Below are 19,339 nucleotides of genomic sequence, written 5' to 3'. Positions count from 1 at the left end.
TCAAAACATTTAACTAGATAAATGGGTGTTGATATCAAAACATAGGCTACTGATTTTATGAGCCACCGCAAACGATCCAAATATCAAGCCCCTATGATGATCAACCATAAATTCCCTTTTCTTTTATCAACAAACCAATAAAATTTCTTAAAACGGAAATTTAACATGTTGAGGCAATTGTATAAAGATACAATAAGAAAATCCATCATCAAAGCCAAACAAATATAATCTACTAGTTTAGGTGCCAATAACAATATTGAGTCATAAGGTACTCAACCTTTTAATTTGCCAAACCAAATAAGAGATGGGTTTTTACACCAATTTAAAAAAAGGTGTTTTCCAAACTCCATTCATGTGATCCATTTAGTTCCAAACATCAAAAGAGTTTTAACTAAATGATGAAAAAAACATCATATGAATTTCAACCAAGCATATAAAATTTTAAAACTGTAATTGAAATAAATTATGGAACTTTTCATGTTTTAAAGAGCAAACATAAATGGATCAACAATCAACATCATAACATGAGGCAAAAAATCATTAAAATGTTCTATTTTCTTTTGAGAAATCTGAACATATCTTTTGACTTTGTTTGCACTAAAATTGGGTTTTTTTTTAGAAAGCCATAGATTATAGATCAGTAACAAGTTTGACCCTTATAAGAGAAGTAGTAAATATGAAATACTACGATTCTTAAGTTTGTTGGATAGAATCCATATCTTAAGAAGCCCAAATATGATTCTTAAGAGTGTTGGATAAAATAGACGGATCAGATTTCTACATATCTTATAAACAAATAATGAAAGAATGATATATGGCTTAGTTGAACCCAAAACACATTACTTGAAACGAAAACATGTTACTCGACCTCAAAACAGTGCAAGTCGAAGCCAAAAATCCATGTATTGTAAATTAAACCATAATTAAAATAAAACATGGAAAACATATTGCACTTATCTCTTTTTATGGGAAAACGTTTGGAAAAAACCAGATTCGAAGAGAGAAGGCTGAGTCGTGCCACTGGTCACTCTCCTTAAGAATCGTATCCGCCCCCTACCGGTGCAACCGGGATCCGCGAATCGACGCTCCAAGATAAAACAGCCAAATATGGCTCCAGTCCAAGTGCACTCGCTGACTGGTCCACCCAGAACCACCTTAGAACTGTGCTCAGACATGGAAGGAACAAAAGGAAGGAAATGAAGCAAAATCAGAAAATATAAACCTTTTTCTGTGTAAACCTCTTTCTTTTTCTGTTGGCAAAAGCCATCCCAAACGTAGACCCCAAAAACTCTTAGCCTTACCAAAACCGTATTCTCTTCTCCTTCTTCTTTTTATAGACACCAGAGTGTCAGAAAAGGAAAGAGCCACCATTTATGGGTATTAATGTTGAGAAAAGCCACCATTAAGAGCCTTGAACGTTTCTCTTCCAACATTCATATTTGTGACCGTTGGAGATGAAACGGTTTTGCAACTTTAATAGGTGTTATTATCATAACCATTTAGCAATTAATGGGGTAAAATGGAAACCGTTTTGGGCATTAAAAAGAATCTTTTCATTTAAAAAAAAAACACTCAAAAGTCACTAGCTTTTGAAATAAGAGGGAAACCAAAATTTGAATATTTTCCTCTAAATTTTAAAGACAAGGCAACAATCACTTTTGGCTTTTCAAATTCTTTAAAATTTCCAACAACCTATCACAAAATGGCTTCCCTTCCTAGGACAAAGTAACTCCTACTACTAGTAGTTTAAAAACGGCTAACGAAGAGTTCCACAATTACACTCTCTCTCACACCCGCGCGCACACACAAAGAGTTTATCTACAGCATGGTCATTTTAAGGGTTTAAAAATCACCTTGAATGAGGATCTCCCGACTAAGGATGGCAAGTGCCAATGGATAAAATAAACCCTAATTAGCTTTGTTCTGGAATGGACGATAGCAAAGTGCCTCTTTATGGATAGAATAAACCATCTCTTGCTTCTACCTTAAATTAGTTATATGGTTAGAGAAAGATAAAGATTTTAGAGAGGAGGAGACACAGAGGGAGAGATTTTCACTGGAGGGAAGATAGAGCCAAACAGAATTGAAAATACCACCTCTTCGGGTGGTATCAAACTCCATCTGATATTCCGTCAAATATTCCACTCCAAATTTCCGAAATGCAAATCCAAACACGCCTTTAGACGTATGGATACTGAGATTAAGACCATTTTGTCTCCTAAGAAAAATAACTAATAAGGTCTAAACTGTAAAACTCTCGAGGGTGAAAAGGTCATTTGACCAACGGTGATGCCCACGTGAAGAAAAGTTAGCGTTTGTTTGTCCAGTTTTTGGCAAAAATGTGAGGGGTGATGTTACATCCTCCTCCTCATGCCACTACTTTTAAAACATTTAATTTTTTTAATTTAAAACATAGACCGAGATTTGTCCCAATAGCACAATCTTAGCTATCTGATCTGGGTACTTTGCACGATGCCCATCCATAATATCTGATCCGTTGATTTTCGTAGTCTTTTATCTTACATATGAAATGTCCGATCGGAACCAAACCAAAAGCATTTAAATCATCTGATAACACTCTACAAAATCAACGGTTTCGATTTCACATAAACACCCAACGTGGGACCCGAAACTTGCCTATTACGCCGTTAAATTCACTTTTCTCGTAACGCCAAAAAACCGACCAACGTGCACGCGTCGCCACGTCATTGACCACACGTGCCAGATCCTTACCCTTTAAAACTAAGTTTTCCTCTTCCCTTCCTTCAGGAGGCTTTCTCTCTCCCCTCTCGCTTTCTGCAAAAACCCAAAAAAACCCAAAAAAAAAAAACCTTTCCCTCCTTTTCTCTTTCTTTCTCCCGTCCTTTAAAACCCTCTCTCTCTTCTTTTTTATCATTCTTAAATTTCCCTTCTCTGTCTTTTAAAACCCTAGATTCTTTTAAAACCCTAAAATGGCGACTCCTCCTTCTCCACCACAGTCGGTCCCACAACAACAAGGAGTCTTTAGTAACGCTTCTCTGTATGTTGGGGATCTGGACCCCACAATCACAGAAGGCCAGCTCTATGATCTCTTTAGCCAGGTGGCTCCTGTTGTCTCTATTAGGGTTTGTAGAGATCAGATCAGAAGGGTTTCTCTTGGCTATGCTTATGTCAATTACAACAATGCTCAAGACGGTATTGTTTTCTTCTTATTATTTAATATAAATCTCTCTCTCGTTTGATGTTTTGATCGGTCTAGGGTTTCAGTGTTGTGTGTTTTGCATGTTGCTATTTTAGGGTTTGAGATTGACCTATGGTTCTGTAGTGTGTATGTTTTGCGGATTGGTACAACAATGTTCGAAATATTCATTTTTCTTCTTCTTATTGTTAATTAAACTTCCCTCTCATTTGATGTTTTGATCGGCTAGGGTTTCAGTGTTTGGGCTTTTCGTGTTGGTATTTTAGGGTTTGAGATGGAGCTATGGTTCTGTAGCTATGTATGTTTTGCGGATTGTATGATGTTTTGTTATTTTAAGGAACTCTGTGGAAATTTGAGCTAGGGTTTTGGATTTAGTTAGGGCTTATTAATCTTGTAATGATGTTTCCAGATGATTTTAGATTGTTGTTTTCTGATTGTTTATTTCTGTTTTGTTTTGCTTCTGTTTATAAATGCTTGCTGGGATTTTGTTTTTGTTCCGTGTGTATTTTTTTGTGTGGTTTTCTTGTAAAAAAACTTGTTTTTCTTGTTGCTATAGCTATCTATCTGTGTTTATGTTAGTTGAAATTTGTCTAGTGATGGGTTTCTTTTTCATTTGTCATCTGTTTTGAGGCTCTATAAATATTCATAATAGGATTATATTGTTGGTTCTTGTGGTTTGGATACTTTAAACTGGTGGGGTTATTGGCTTCCACAGTATGGCTACTTTATTTATGACATTTTACGGAAATCATATCACTCCCATTTGTAAATAAAACTTAAGGCTCTGTTTGGATGCTTAAGCATTCTTTGGGCAAGTAAAGTCCATGGAGGGGGGCAGGATTTTAAAACCCTGGTAAAGCCAAGTAAAGTCTAGGTAAAGTTCCTGTTTGGATGCAAAGTTAACTGGGAGAGGGAAAAGGAGAGGGAGGGATAGAGGGAGAGAGAGGGGGATTACCTATGAAATTTCTTCCTTTTGGGTTATTTCATATGGAAAGATATGTGTTTATATTATTCGTTTTCCTTCTATTTGTGACCACTAAGAGTGCAAATAGATTTTGTGACTCCTATTAAAAAACTTATCATCGATAGCCCCGTTACTTATTTATAAATTTTTATTTTATCCCAAAAGGCTAAAAAATATTGTTTCCTGGCTCACTGCTTCCACCGTTGTGAAAGGGACCTCTTTTATGTATTTCTGAATGATGATGGTTACAAATATGAATTTAACAAATATGATTATTAACCTGATCTTTTTGAATTGTTTATATGAATTTAACAAATATGATTATTAACCTGATCTTTTGAATTGTAAAATTGCAGCTAGTCATGCCTTGGAGCTTTTGAATTTTACTCCCATAAATGGGAGACCGGTCAGGATCATGTTCTCACATCGAGATCCCAGTATTCGGAAAAGTGGATTTGCTAATGTTTTTATTAAGAACCTGGACACGTCAATAGATAACAAGGCATTGCATGACACTTTTGCTGCCTTTGGGACTGTCCTTTCTTGCAAGGTTGCCACTGATAATAGTGGCCAATCAAAAGGATACGGATTTGTACAGTTTGAACAAGACGATGCTGCTCAAAATGCCATTAAGCGACTTAATGGAATGTTGATAAATGATAAACAAGTCTATGTTGGCCTTTTTGTTCGCCGTCAAGAACGAGATCGAGCAAATGGTTCGCCGAAATTCACTAATGTATATGTAAAAAATTTGTCTGAAACAACTATTGATGAGGACCTTAAGAATGTTTTTGGTAATTATGGTCCCATTACTAGTGCAGTTATTATGAGGGATGCAAATGGAAATTCTAGAGGCTTTGGTTTTGTAAATTTTCAGAACCCAGATGATGCTGCCGCTGCAGTTGATAATCTGAATGGAAGTACTTTCAATGATGATAGAGTTTGGTTTGTTGGCAAGGCTCAGAGAAAAGCAGATAGAGAGGCTGAGTTAAAAGCCAAATATGAACAGGAAAGAAATGGTAGGCTAGAAAAACTACAAGGGGCTAATTTATATCTGAAAAATCTTGATGACACTATCGATGATGAAAAACTCAGGGAGTTGTTCTCTGATTTTGGCGCCATAACATCTTGCAAGGTATGTATTAAGCTATACTTAAATGGTATTTAAAAAAAATACAGGAATATATTCACATGTAATGCTTTCTATTTTTTTCAGGTCATGCTTGATCCACAGGGGCAGAGCAGGGGTTCTGGTTTTGTGGCGTTTTCTCTACCAGAGGAAGCTACCAGAGCTGTAAGTTGGCCACTTCTCTTTGCATTTGATCACCTTATTCTTCTGCGTTTTTTAGTCAAACTGTGAACTCAGTTCTATTTTTCCTCTTCATGGGCAAACTCTTATGCATCATGGAACTCTGTTTAGGTCAATGAAATGAACGGGAAAATGATTGGAAGGAAACCTCTATATGTTGCAATGGCTGAACGTAAAGAAGAAAGGAAGGCACGGTTACAGGCGAGTTCTGCTTTTACAGCAACTCATAAGAAATTTGGTACCTATATCTATTACTATATAGCAGAAGAGAAATTGGAGAATTATTGTCCATTTAACACGTCAGTGTGCATGATTTTTACCCTTTTCTGCCCTCCCCACATATCTGTACATACTATCTATGAGGGTAAAATAGACATTTAATTCACCCGAAATATAGCAGTCATCATTACTCTTTTACCATCATCATTACTCTTTTCCCATTAACCCCTTTGCTGATATTTAACATCTAACTCTATGAGAAATTATTTGGGGGTAAAATAGTAATCTACATACAAAAAGTACCAACACAAGGTAATTGTTCTATGACAATTACAGAAAAAAACTACCGAGAAGAGGTAAAGACATATGACAATGACGGAAGAACTACTTTATATTACTCATGCAGGACACTTGCAAAATATTGACGGATTCCGGGCACCTGAAGAGGAACAACAATTATTGAAACCTCTCTCGATTGGAGAGTTAGGATCAGCCTATATTGATTGGAGGGCTAGGATCAACCTATGGAAATGATTTTACGGGCACAATCAATTGATGTTGTGTTCCATCACATGGACGGTTTGGATCAACCTATAAAGCCACATAATTTCAATGTTACCCCCCTCCTTTATGCTTTTTTAATAAAAAATCTATAGGGTGATCTTTACCATCCGATTTAAGAGGAACAACATATTATGGAAACCTCTATAGATTGGAGGGCTAGGATCAGCCTATGGAAATGATTTTTGGGGCACAACCTATTTATGTTGTGTTCCATCACATGGACGGTTTGGATCAACCTATGATGTGATCCGTACAGTTCTTTGTTGGCCCGTGCTTCGCACGAGGTTTTTTACTAGTATATATATATATGAGAAAAGAGTTTTTAGACACTAGTGTAGATAAGTTATCTACACACTAGCTTAAAATACAGTGGGGGCCACATTGCTTGGGTGATCCAAAGCATTCATTTCATTGGCCCTCACATAGATAGGGTGTGCCTCAAAAATCAGCTCCATAGGATCATCCCAACCCCACTATTTGTGGAGGTAAAATGGACGTGTATATACCTTCACAAATCTGAAAATTTTTACCTCCACAGTTCGAAGGGTTAGGATGACCCTATGAAGCTGATTTTTTGGGCACACCCTATCTATGTGAGGGCTCATCAAATGAATGTTTTGGATCACCCAAGCAATGTGGCCCCCTCTGTATTTTAAGCTACTGTGTAGATAACTTATCTACACCAGTGTCTAGAAACTCTTTTCTCTCTCTCTCTCTCTCTTGGTTGAAAGTTTCCACCGAGAAAAGGATATTCTTTGTTTACCTATTAGCTGTTTATCGGATTGAAGGTTCTCTTCGTAGTTATCAAATATGTTCCTGTCGTAGTTCCGTTTCCTCATAAGTTGGAACATTTGGCTGTTCCGTTCCAGAAAAAGACACTTTAACATGTAGATTTTTTTTTAAAAATATGAAAAACTTTAATAAAACATGGTACCTCTTTCGAATCACCACTTGGAGGCTAAGTGGTTGTCCCTTGGTGTAGAATCTGGTGGAAGAAGAGGTTGCACAAGAAAGTGGGGAGAAATCTTTGTCTTAAAGCTACAGGTAGAGTTTTAAGGAAGAAATAAGTATCTCAAATGTTGGTTTTGATGGGTTTTAACTTTTAACCCTCTTAATCATCTGGAAAGGCTAAAACGCACCAATTGCTGTCCAAATGGACACAAAAAAGTCACTAAAAGAGGTAAAACAGGGGAAAAAAGGAAAAATATTGTCCCAAAAATAAAGTTTTGGGAAAAAAGATCTTCGTATTATTTCAAGTCAAACGATTGCAGGCTAGAGTACCGCCCCTACATACAATAGGATTAGCTTACATATCCGTTATATGCTACGCATCCCTATTTCCTATCACATTACCCAGTTACCTAACTTGTATCGGAACCAACAAAATTGCCATATTTTTGGGCCCCAACAAGTCATCACACGTGTCTGCCATGCCACACAAACTTCCCCACCTCTTCCCAGCTGGCGATTTCGATTTTCAAAAATCCCGCTCGAAGACCTAAAGATATTGTGCGCTCTTAACCGTGCACGATAGCCATTTCTTCTAACGTACGTCGGGCCATCTTCTTCGGCTGCATTTTCAGAGAGAGAGAAATGAAACGAGAGAGCTGGTACACTTCTCCGGCAACTATCCCCGCCGGCCACCACCTCCTTCTCCACGGCATCACCTCCAGTCCCTCCTACATCTCTTCCACAAAAGCCATCCATCTCCACTTCTTAAGCCCATCCACCACCACCATCTTCTTGAAGATCTAAACCCACCTCCACCACAACCCATTTTCTTCATCCCATTCCGCCATTTTCAGATCAATCCCATCTTCACCACCCGATCTCCGGTGGACTTCATCTCGCAATACCGCCAAGCCTCGGCGTACCCCCATTAAGTCCGGCCTCAATGGCCTCCTGACGGCCTCTAGGTCCGGTTAACCCATGGACCTTCCACTACCTTCCCTCCACGGCCTCACTTCTCTCCACAGGCTCCAGATCCGGTCTCCATGGCCTCCCACGACCTTCCGGATCCGGCCTAAAAGGGCATAATGGCGGACTCCAGACTGCCTTCACAGCTTCTTGACGGCCTCCACGGCCAACTCTTTTGGACCATCTTATTGTTGGGGTAGACTCTCTCAATGTCGTTAAGTGGGTGGGAGTTGGGCCCTACTATCCTTGGCGCTATGTGGATGCTATTGAAGAAATTTTAGATAAGATCGATGTCTATGATATTTAGACCTGACATGTTTTTTGTTCGGCAAACAACGATGATGATCTTCTCGCTCGATATGGAGTTGTTAGAAATGCGCTTTTGAGCTCGATCATTTGCCCCCTTGATGAGCGTTGTATTGCTGTTTCTTTGTCTTGTTTTTTGTTTACTTCTATGTTGTTATGTCTTTCCTATTGCTTTTAGACCTCCTCGGTTGATTGGATAAATTTCTCCTTTACCCTCAATGCATCACAAATTTTTCATGTGTTGCAGATAGCCTTGACGAAGCCAATTTCTAATCATCGTACGATGCTTCTTGAATCTATGTTGGGGTCTTGAGGCCCTTCTCCATTTCGTTTTAAACTTGCTTGGTTGGAACCTGGAAGTCCCTTCTTTGAAAGATAAACTGAGGGTGTGGTAGTTCGAAGCAGAGGTGGTTGGTTTGGCTGATGTGAGATTCGGTCCAAAACTCAAATTTGTTAAAGATATTCTTAAAGTGCTGTATATTCTTGAAGGTATTAATAAAAGTAGTACTCATAACACTACTTAATCGCGAGAAAAATGCCAACTCATGGATGAGTATAAATAGACTATCGTACATGGGAGTTGAAATGGAAACAAAGGTCTACATTAAAATGTTTGAAATGGATGATAAAAATATAGCCTACTTTCATGGTATTGCTAGCAAAATCCCATTTTTGGAAATTGTATTTTTTTGATGCGTTGTATTACTCTGAAAACTAGAACCTTCCCAAGTTGGAGAATATGTTGTTTGGTCACCTTGATGATGATATTTGCGAGTGATTGGAAAGACAATTTTATGAGGATGAGGTTAAACTATCTCTTTTTTCATCAAAGATTTTAAAGGTCTCAGGTCGGATGGCTTTTGTATGGTATTTTCTATCTATTTCATTAACTTTTTGATGTAAAGAATCCATGTAAATGCACAAGTGTCACTTTCATCACGTTGCCCCCGAAAGGGATGGTGCGTAAAGATTATTGATTTTCGGCCAACTAATTTGATGGGCCGCGTTTATAAAAATGTAGCTTAAGTGTTGACAGATAGGCCCCGTGGAGCTTTGGTAGGCAACGCAATTTTTTTAAATGGTAGGCAAATCCTTCATGGAGCCTTGATAGCTAAGGAGTGCGTCGAGCCCTGTCATCTGACAAAGGGTTATTCTTTGTAAAATTGATGCGGAAAAAAGCATACGACAGTGGAGTAAAATTGTCTTGATCATCTTATGGGTAGGATTTGGCTTCAATTCTAGATGGTAAGGTTGGATGATGTGAAGGTTAGACCGAAAACAACTTGGGTAGAAATATTGAGGAAAGACTTGATAGCTAGGAACATAACAGAGAACTTGACCTTGGATAGGATAGAATGGAAGAAAATGATCCACGTAGAAGAACCTTAGAAGCAGGAACCTCCTCTCGGGGTGCCGCTCCCACCTCGGAACCTCGATTCCGCGCTCCTTAGGAAGGAACTTCCAGGGAGCGCGACCCCATAGAGACAGGAACTGCTCTAATGACGCTCACAGCTTGCTTCTATTACTCTATAAGTCCCACGATCACCAACTTCCTTATATCAAACTCCTCCAACTCTTCAAAGTAATTCGTTGGAGAAAGCACAAAGGCTTGTGCATCTTCAGAAGGCACGAGGAACGAGTGCACACAAATGAAGATGGTGAAGATGGTTAGAAATTAGCTTTTAGATGTACTTCAATTTTGAAAGATACATATGAAAATGGTTAGAAACTATTATTTTTTGATGTGCTTGAATTTTGAAAGATATATAAAGAAAATATTACATACACGCTCCCATGGCGCTCCCAAACTTAGACTTTTCTAGAACCCACGCTTCCCCGCCCCCGCTCCCGCCTCCGCTCCCGCCCCCGCCCCCGCTTCGTGCTTCTAAGAGAAGAACCCAACTAGAACCAGGATTAGAGCTGGGTAGATTCCTTTTACCTTCTTCATGAATTTTTTCTAAAGGATTCATTTAGCTGACCCCAACTAGTTTGGGACAAAGGCTTTGTTGAGTTGAGTTGATTTCAATTTCAATTATCAGTGAAACAGAAATATTTTGGTTTCGGTAGGAAATTTCGGCCGAAATTTTGTAAAATGAAGGAAACATTTCAGTATGAAATCACGATCGAAATCCAAGGGAGATTCTTTACAACTGGGTTTTTTAATATTTTTTTGTTTTGTTTTTAGAAATATCTTAAAGTTAGCTCGTTGTTCTCTTTTATGCGAGAGCTGATTTTTGCCAAAGTTTTCACATTTCGACAAAAATATTACTTTTTTTGTTTGAAAAGTTGCATGTTTTGTATATTTCAAGTTTTCAACCGAAACATTAATGAAATCCCGAAATTTCAGGTGAAATCTGGTATTTTTCCTAATCTAAGTGAACATCGTTATTGTGGCAGCCAAAATCAAAATATTTCGGTTGAAATGAAATGTTCCGACCGAAATTGAAAACCATGGATGATGTCTTCTTTGTCTTCATGTTGGTGTTCATTGTGATTAATGGGTCACATAAAATTTTCTTTTAGACATCTGGGTGTTTGCATCAGAGAGACTTTCTTTCTTCTATTTTGTTAGATATAATGGAGTATGCCTTCGGTAGGATGCTGTTTAACACTTGATCGTGCAGCTTGATTGAAGGCTTTTTTGTATTGGCCATGCCAGAATTGAAATCTCCCACCTGCAGTATTCTGACGATCACTTAGCTATCCTAACTTGTGGAACATTAAAAATCTGAAGTTTGTTCTTGATGTTACGAAGTGATGTTGGGCCAATGGATAAATTTCAGTAAGTATGGTTATGAGAATTTATATGGACGATTTTGAGGTAGAGAAATTTGTGAAGATTTTGGGTTGCAAGTTTGAGTCCATCCCTTCAGGACTTCCTTTTGGGAACATTCAATTAGCCTTTGGGATCCTGTAATCGAGAGATTGGAAAAATGATTCTCTCCTTGGAAGAAAAGTTTATTGTCTAGGGTGCAAAACACTCATCAAGTCCATGCTTTCAAATGTTCCCATCTATTACATGTCGCCTTTTCATTTCCCTTCCGTAATAAAGAGAATTGAGCAACTCAAAAGAACTTTCTTTTGGAATGACAGCAATAACATTAGGACTTACCATCTTGGTCAGATGGAAGAATGCTAAAACCTAAAATATATTATGTGGTACTTCTTTTGAACATACCATCTTGAAGAAAGACAAATATTTGTCCACTTCCAAGCTTCCCATCTACACATGGTTTTAAATTTCCTTGAAATTTCCTCGAAATGATCAAGGTGTTTCCATTCTATCCCCACCGAAACGAAATCTACATGATTTCCTTTCATGTCATTATTTCCCCAAAATTTTGACCGAAGCTCTCAAAATTCAACCGAAATTCTCGAAATTTGACCGAAATGGTCAAAGCGACAAACAAAATGAAAAGATGTTATTATTTGCATTTCATTAATGTAGAGAACGAAATTTGATAGGCAACGTCATTGGACTTCATAGTAAAGTAACCCCATGGAATGTCAGATTGACATAGAACCAATAATACCTCGTAACTCTATGAGGTATTGATATAGAGTTGGGGTCCTTAGAGGGGAGACTAGTCATTGTACTTTCTTATACTTCATTACATGTACTTCTTTATTGACTTTACTGTTCTAGACATGCACTGCAACACATTTCACTCGGTGGTCGATATGATTAAGCCATTATGGATGGTTTTGTTTCTTATTTGAGGGTTTCTAAGTATGTATTTGTGCTTATTCTAGCATTTCCAAAGTTTCAATTTAAAATTTGATCATTAGCATATGTTCGTTTTAAAGATTAAAAAAATTCATCATTTGCATATGTTTCCATATGTTTCCGTGATTTTAGAAGATTTCTACGAAACCAAAATGTTTCTGTTTCCGTTTCTTTGCTGACCAAAACTGAAACCGATATTTATGTTTCCATCTGATTTGGGTTTTATTGGGATTGTAGTTAGGGCTTAGATAAGTGTCTTACAGCCAGGCACCCCAAAATCTTATACATTGTCAGATCGTATTGTTCAACGCATCTTGTAAATTGGCCAAGAGGCACCCTTTTTTCAGTTATTCATTTATTCATTTGGGGTGGGAGGGTGGTTCTGATTTCTGAATAGTTATTCGTAGATGATGCTTACGCTCATCCATTGAGTTTGAGGCGTGTCGAATGATTCCCGTATCTGGATATACTTTAAAACATGGGTAAGAGTGTGGAAAACGTTTGGAGTTTTTCTTTTTATATATGTCCAAAATAAAGAAGATTCCAAAACTAGTGATGGAAGATTATTTGGTTTTTAACCATGTTTAGGATAATTATCTGATTCATCTATGCTTGGTATGGGTAGGGTTCATGGCTCTCTACCAATAGAAGAAGGTTCTCTATTAGTTGTTGTTGGCATATCTGGTTTGCTTTTTGGATCTTTCTGCCGGGTAAAATTGGTTCTCACTCGCTAATATGATGTCATATATGTTTATGACATATTAATAGTGACGATGTTTAATTTCAGTGCTGTTTTTTCCTGATTGTTTGAATGGTTCCATGCCACTGGTGTAACTCTTATTTGTGTATAATGTATTTGTGTTTAATTTTTTTTTTCTATTTAGCACTCAATGATTTTAGCTGAGATTTACTTTTATTTAATTTACTTGGGATTAGGAAAGGTAGGCCTAGTGCTTCAAAAAGGTTGAAAGAGGTAAATGTCAAACAATATCTTGGACCCCATGCAAAAAGTAGGAAAAATGTTTGGAGCTTATAGCGAGGCAACCTCGTAATTTAAAAAAAGGAGGGTCCAAACTTACAGAAGTTTTTGAAAAAATAAAACCCGGAATTCTGAAATATGCATATTAAACTGAACCGTATCTCAAACCAGTTCATTTTATTTATAGTATGGTTTCGTCTTGCAGGCTCATTTTGCTCAGCTTAGGGCTCCAGGGGCGATGGCACCTGCAATGCCGGCGAGTTTGCCTGGATTTCATCCGGGCACACCTAGGCTTGCTCCACAGCAACTGTATTTTGGTCAGGGTACTCCTGGTCTCATTCCACCTCAACCCACTGCCTATGGATTCCAGCAGCAACTCATGCCTGGAATTCGGCCCGGTGTTCCCCCAAACTTTATAATGCCATACCCCCTCCAGAGACAACAAGGACAGCCTCCACAACGGATGGGTGTAAGACGAGGTGGCACTCCGCAGCAGATGCAGCAGCAGCAGGTTCGATAATTTCTCGCTTCAACTTTGCACTGTCGCACCCTATGTCATTTAAAAAAAAAAAACTTTGCACTGTCACAGTTGACTGTCCCTCGGTTTTAAGTTACCAGACATGGCCACTTATTAGTCAAAAGACCCATGAACCTTTGCGATTACCATAATAAACTTACTTCTCTACTCTGTCATTATGTCTGAGATTGTTCGGCGCAATGTTTAAAATGTCCTTGGTCAATCATTGACTCTATTGAGTCAACTAGAGGTGCAATTTTGGTCGGTTCGGGTTGCACTTTTGCTAAAAATTGAATTGAAATTGAAATTAACCTGAACCCGAGCCCATTTTATGGTAAATGCTCGGCCAAATTTCTCAAAAATAGACCGGAGTTGCACCCCTAGAGTCAACTTAGTTTTGCTTCGGGCACTAGAGAAGCTAGTTATCAAAGCAGTTTTATCTAAAGATTGTTGTTATAGATAAGGGAATTTCTGCCCATGGATATATTACTCAAAAGATTTGCCTTGGAAAGTTCTTGGTATGAGTTCTTAACATACTTATAACAGATGAGAAATGACATCAAATGTTGGTAGTACTCTCATTGGTTCTTGATTTGTCAATATGGATCAAGTTTCTGAAAGGGTTCTCAAATTGATTGGTTTGAGTATAGTCAAACCTGTGGAGGGCTTTCCTTAAGCAGGGGTGTTGGCAGGTTGTAAACAGATGTCCGATATGTGAGTTGGGCATTGTTGACATGGATGCTAGGATAAACCTTACTTCATATTTTAATTCCTGTTTGCAATTGTTATTTATTTTTGTAGTTCTAATACACTGTTGTGAAGTAATATTTGTATCTCATGTCTCACACCATAATTTTTTGGACATGGTGTACCTAGTCTTCCAAGATCACTTGGTCAGGTACCTTTGTGCCTATCTCTGGTGCACATGTGTGCATCACACGGTTATATGGAATAGTAGAATGATAAAAAAAAGCATGTGCCTTTTTATGTATTTCAGGACTACACCCAACAATTGGCACCAGTCCCTTATTTCGTTGTCTTTCGTTGTTCTTTTTAAAGGGATGGGCTCAAGTCATTGAAATCATTAAAAAAAGGCATTACATCTCACATTCTTGTCCTGGTAGGAGTTGGTTCGTCTGTGTCTAACCTGTATAATCCCGACTAGTTAGAAGTTGAAAACTAATTTGTCAAAGGATATTTTTGACTGCATATTGTGGTACCTGTATGGATTTTTTCTTTCTATTATTCATTTGAAGCTTCATGGGAAGAGTGATCTTTGTCATAGATATCTCCAACATTTTGATAAAATGACAAAATCTTGAAATAATCCCTAGATTTTAAAAAATATTGCAATATTTTCATTTTAATCAATTTTCAAGATAATATTACCTAATATCTCAGTATTTTTACGATATTTTTTATATTTTTCGTAAATTATATATTTTTAAAGAGGAAAGTGTTGGTGCGCTTGAGCGCACCAAGCTTATGGTGCGCTCGAGTGCCCAATCACATGTGGGCCCACTTTGTTAGGATGATCCAAAGCATTCATTTGAAAGGCCGTTACACAGATGGGGTGTGTACCAAAAATCAGCTCCATAGGATCATCCTAACCCATCCATTTGTGGAGGTCAAAATGAACAGACACTGTTTGTCGACAAATCTGCTCATTTTTTACCTCCACTTTTGAAGGGGTTAGGATGATTCAATGGATCTGATTTTTGGTACACAACCTATCTATGATAGGGCCTTGCAAATGAATGGTTTGGATCACCACAAAAAATGTGGGACCCATGTGATTGGGCACTCGAGCGCACCATCACTTTCCTCATTTTTAAATAACTTTATTTTATCATTTTTCCCAATATAAACCCGGAAGAACTAAAAAAAATATATCCTCAGATTTTCCATTGTCGAGATATTCCCTAGAACGATATTTGTGACTTAAACCATGATTCTGTCTTCCCAGTTATTATTCATTGCCAACTGCGGAATCACAGAAATTCTTTGCTGCTTTGTTATTTCCAACGGATCTATCTCTATGCTTATGTCTAAAATTACATTATTCAACAAGAAGTCATGATAGCTGGGTCATTTCTTTAAAGATGTTTCGGCTGTATATTTGGGGAATTTTTTTCATGGACTTGTGCTTGTCTTTTTTATTAATTTTCATGTTTTTATTTTTTTTCTGATGGTCTTGTCATCTCAGTTGATGCAACGTAATGCAAATCAAAGCTACAGATACATGCCAAATGCCCGTAATGGGGTCGACCCGTCTATGGTACCTCAGAGTTTGATGGGTCCAATGATACCGATGCCGCTTGATGTCTCTGGAATGCCAGGGGCTCCCATGGATGCACCACGCCCAGCACCAGTCCCGATCACTGCACTTGCCTCAGCTTTAGCTTCTGCAAGTCCTGAGCATCAACGACTAGTATGTAGCTCATTTTTTTACCTTTATTCTTGTGAGTTGTTGTGATTGGTTTTATCAGTACATTATTTTTGGGGAAATGATATCAGCACAACCATGTTTTTATAATTGCACAAACCCAGCTTGTCTTTTCTTTTTTAATTGGCTTGTGAGAGGTTTATAGGAACTGTAATAACCTCTGACAGATCTTTAAAAACTAAAAGACAAGATGGTTTAGTGAAAATATCAAAACATAGTTGTCAGGGGTGCAACTCGGGTCGGGTTCAACCCGAATTTGGGTTGGGTCGGGTTAAGCTTTTTCGCAAATCGGGTTGGGTTGGGTTGGGAAAATCAACCCGAATTGGAAATCGGGTTGGGGTGTCGGGCAACCCGACCCGACCCGAAACCCGAATTTGGGTTCCATCTGAAATTCTGTATGTGTTTTTCTGAGAAATTATATGATGGGTGGCTGTGAAAACACGCGAAGTCTGGAAAGTATGGTACGACCCACTCCGTATGATGATCCAAACCGTCCATCTGTTAGGCCAGAACTTAAATAGGTTGTGCCCCAAAAATCATTTCCATAGGATGATCCTAACCCTCTGATCTGTATATGTACTGCCCCAAAAATCATTTATGGAATCTTCTACAAATCGGAGGGTTAGGATCAACCCATGGAAATGATTTTTGGGGCACAACCTATTTAAGTTCTAACCTAATAGATGGACGGTTTGGATCATCATATGGAGTTGGCGTACCATACTTTCCACGCTTCATGCGTTTTCACAGCCACCCATTATATAAATTCTTGTGTTTTTCTTTTTGAACATTGAAATAGTCTCCACAGTCCACAATGGACTGTTTGTTTTGGATTTTGAGAACAATCGGTTCTCAAAATCCAAAACAGCCCGGCTTGAGTTGAGGTGGTCAACTATTGGTACCATATCAAATCGGGTCAACCCAACCCAAATTGGAAATCGGGTTGGGTCGGGTTGAGGAAATTGCAAATTGGGTTGGGTCGGGTTGAACCCAGCCGGGTTGGAGATCGGGTTGGGTTGGAAAAATGGGTTCCTCGGGTACCCGACCCGAGTTGCACCCCTAATTTGGTTTTGTTGATATCATTTCCCTATTTTTTTCAAAGGGTATTGCCAGAAAGGTAGAAATTTTAAGGAATATCACATAAGAATACGACATTACTTCACCAATCAATCAATCAACTAATCCTTTGTCCCAAACCAGTTGGACATTACTTCACCATTAAAAAAAATACGGCTTTACTTCCCTTCATTTTGGGAATGGTTTTGATGTGATTATTACTAAATTCATCCAAAAACTCATGGAATTGGTCTAATTTGCCGGATATTACAAGATCAAGTTGCATAAACCTCCCCCTTTTGAAAAGGAACCAGTTCCTGGAATGTTCTTACCCATTTTGTATATTTCTTTTTATGATACTCTATCATGTGGTTCTTATCACCTTTTGCATTCCCAATTTCAGATGCTGGGTGAACAGCTTTTCCCTCTTGTGGAACGCATTGAGCGTGATCATGCAGGAAAAGTCACTGGAATGCTGCTGGAAATGGACCAGACAGAGGTTCTGCATCTCATTGAATCCCCTGATGCTCTCAAGAAGAAAGTCGCTGAAGCCATGGAAGTTCTCCGGATGGCACAAGTGGCAGGCTCTGATGCTGCCGATCAGCTCGGTTCTCTGTCGCTGAATGACTGAATTCGTTCCTTTATATGCGTTTTTGGGATCCATTTTTATGTTTTTTCTTTTAAAGGGCTTGCTGAGGTGAGATAGTCATTGTTTTGAGGTTTTTTCATGACTGCTCTCTGGAGATTTGTTCAGTTGGTAGGGTCATTATATCCGGCAGCTAGGCACTGGAATTTTGGGGGTTTGACATGCGCGCGTCTTATAAACTTTATGTTTTTGGGTGGCTTTTTTTTGTCTTTGTTTCTGGGTGGGTTTTAAATAGTTATATGATTGGATTGTTGACAATTTCAGAGTTTAGGTTGATTAAAGTTTATGTTTCTATCCTTTTTAGTACTAGGTGGTATTTATGCTTTGCTTGGTTTCATATTTGGTAGGGATGATTCTTTGTTATGCCTGCTGGATGCCTGTAATGTTGTGTTTGTTGGTTTTGCATGGGGTGGTTCACTTTTCTGGTGGGTTTGGGTGTGCAACTCAATTGCATTTTGGGTGAAATTTTTCGCCGGACTTGCATCTTTCAGATTGAAATCGAGGCTCCATTTCTTTCGATGTAAACTTTGTTTATGTTCAGTTTTACAGCATTAAACAAATTTTATGTTGAAATAAACGGTGCCCTAGTAAAAATGATGAACTGTCACCAGATTGTTGGATGAAAAAGCACCAAGTTGCAAAGTTGGGTGGAAACTCATGGATTTTTTGTTGCATTTTCGGGGTTGGGCTGGGTTGGGGTAAATCTTTCAAAAATATGGTTGAACCTCACCAACGCGAAAAGCAAACCCCCAATTTTAGCTTTAGGGCATGTTTGACAACCTCAACTCAACAAAGCCTTTGTCCCAAGCTAGTTGGGGTCGGCTAAATGAATCCTTTAGAAAAAAAAAATTCATAAAGGAGGAGGATTGGCGTCAGGTTGGCCAGCAGAAAAACTTTGCCACTATTCTATGAAATGCATATTTGACAACCACGGAAAAAATAATTTCCCATGCAACTAAACATGTTTTTTGCTGCCCCTAGAGACGGGCAAAAAGATATTGTAATCAAGAAAAAACTGTGTACGCACACTTGGCGTTAGTCTCATTAGCGAATATTTATTATTAGAGGAATGCTAAACTGAAGGGTGCCCTTGCAAAAATCAGCGACAAGTGCACCCCCATTGGATCCACTTTATCAAGCTGCATTTAATTTAGCACTTAAAAATGTAAACATATTAGGAATAATAAATTGGATCAGATGGGGGGCACCCTTGTCGGTGATTTTGGGAAAGGCGCCCTTTAGATTAGCATTCCTCTTATTATCATGCCATGCCATCTCCTTGTCGCTTACCACCATTTGACACTTGCCTTCTTAATACCATTTGTGCATTTCATATTGTTCTAATCGTCCTTGCTCTGTTTAGGGTTTTCCTTCTAGTCTTGTCTGTTAATCTAGTTAACCCAACTACAATTGTTAGTTCTACAGCTTAGCATTCCTCTAAAAACATGAATATAGAGTAGCAACACTAGTGTTCAAAGTTCAAACACATGATATGACCAGATAGCAACTCG

The 19,339-nt window shown here is 38.3% G+C and overlaps 1 protein-coding gene across 1 annotated transcript; it reads left to right on the top strand.

Annotated features, from left to right (window-relative positions):
* Positions 1-2,779: 2,779 nt before the first annotated feature.
* LOC143892420 (polyadenylate-binding protein 3-like) lies at positions 2,780-18,134 on the top strand. Its single transcript, XM_077397031.1, has 7 exons — positions 2,780-3,174; positions 4,499-5,277; positions 5,359-5,436; positions 5,563-5,652; positions 13,369-13,674; positions 15,887-16,111; positions 17,586-18,134. Exons 1-7 carry the CDS (start codon positions 2,952-2,954, stop codon positions 17,811-17,813), a joined length of 1,929 nt encoding a protein of 642 aa, XP_077253146.1. The 5' UTR covers positions 2,780-2,951; the 3' UTR covers positions 17,814-18,134.
* Positions 18,135-19,339: the final 1,205 nt, after the last annotated feature.

Source organism: Tasmannia lanceolata, unplaced genomic scaffold (genome assembly GCF_043159265.1).
Source record: "Tasmannia lanceolata isolate RefF3 unplaced genomic scaffold, GAP_Taslan_0.1 ptg000015l, whole genome shotgun sequence".
In the NCBI taxonomy this organism is placed as follows: Eukaryota; Viridiplantae; Streptophyta; class Magnoliopsida; order Canellales; family Winteraceae; genus Tasmannia; species Tasmannia lanceolata.
The sequence above is the reverse complement of the archived record's forward strand: the minus strand, read 5'-3'. Positions and strand labels throughout refer to the sequence as shown.

Coding starts and splice junctions, on each gene's coding strand:
- LOC143892420 (XM_077397031.1), top strand. CDS start 2,952: ATGGCGACTCCTCCTTCTCCACCACAGTCGGTCCCACAACAACAAGGA. Junction 5,653..13,368: donor AAAGGAAGGCACGGTTACAG/GCGAGTTCTGCT, acceptor TTCGTCTTGCAG/GCTCATTTTGCTCAGCTTAG. Junction 13,675..15,886: donor AGCAGATGCAGCAGCAGCAG/GTTCGATAATTT, acceptor TTGTCATCTCAG/TTGATGCAACGTAATGCAAA.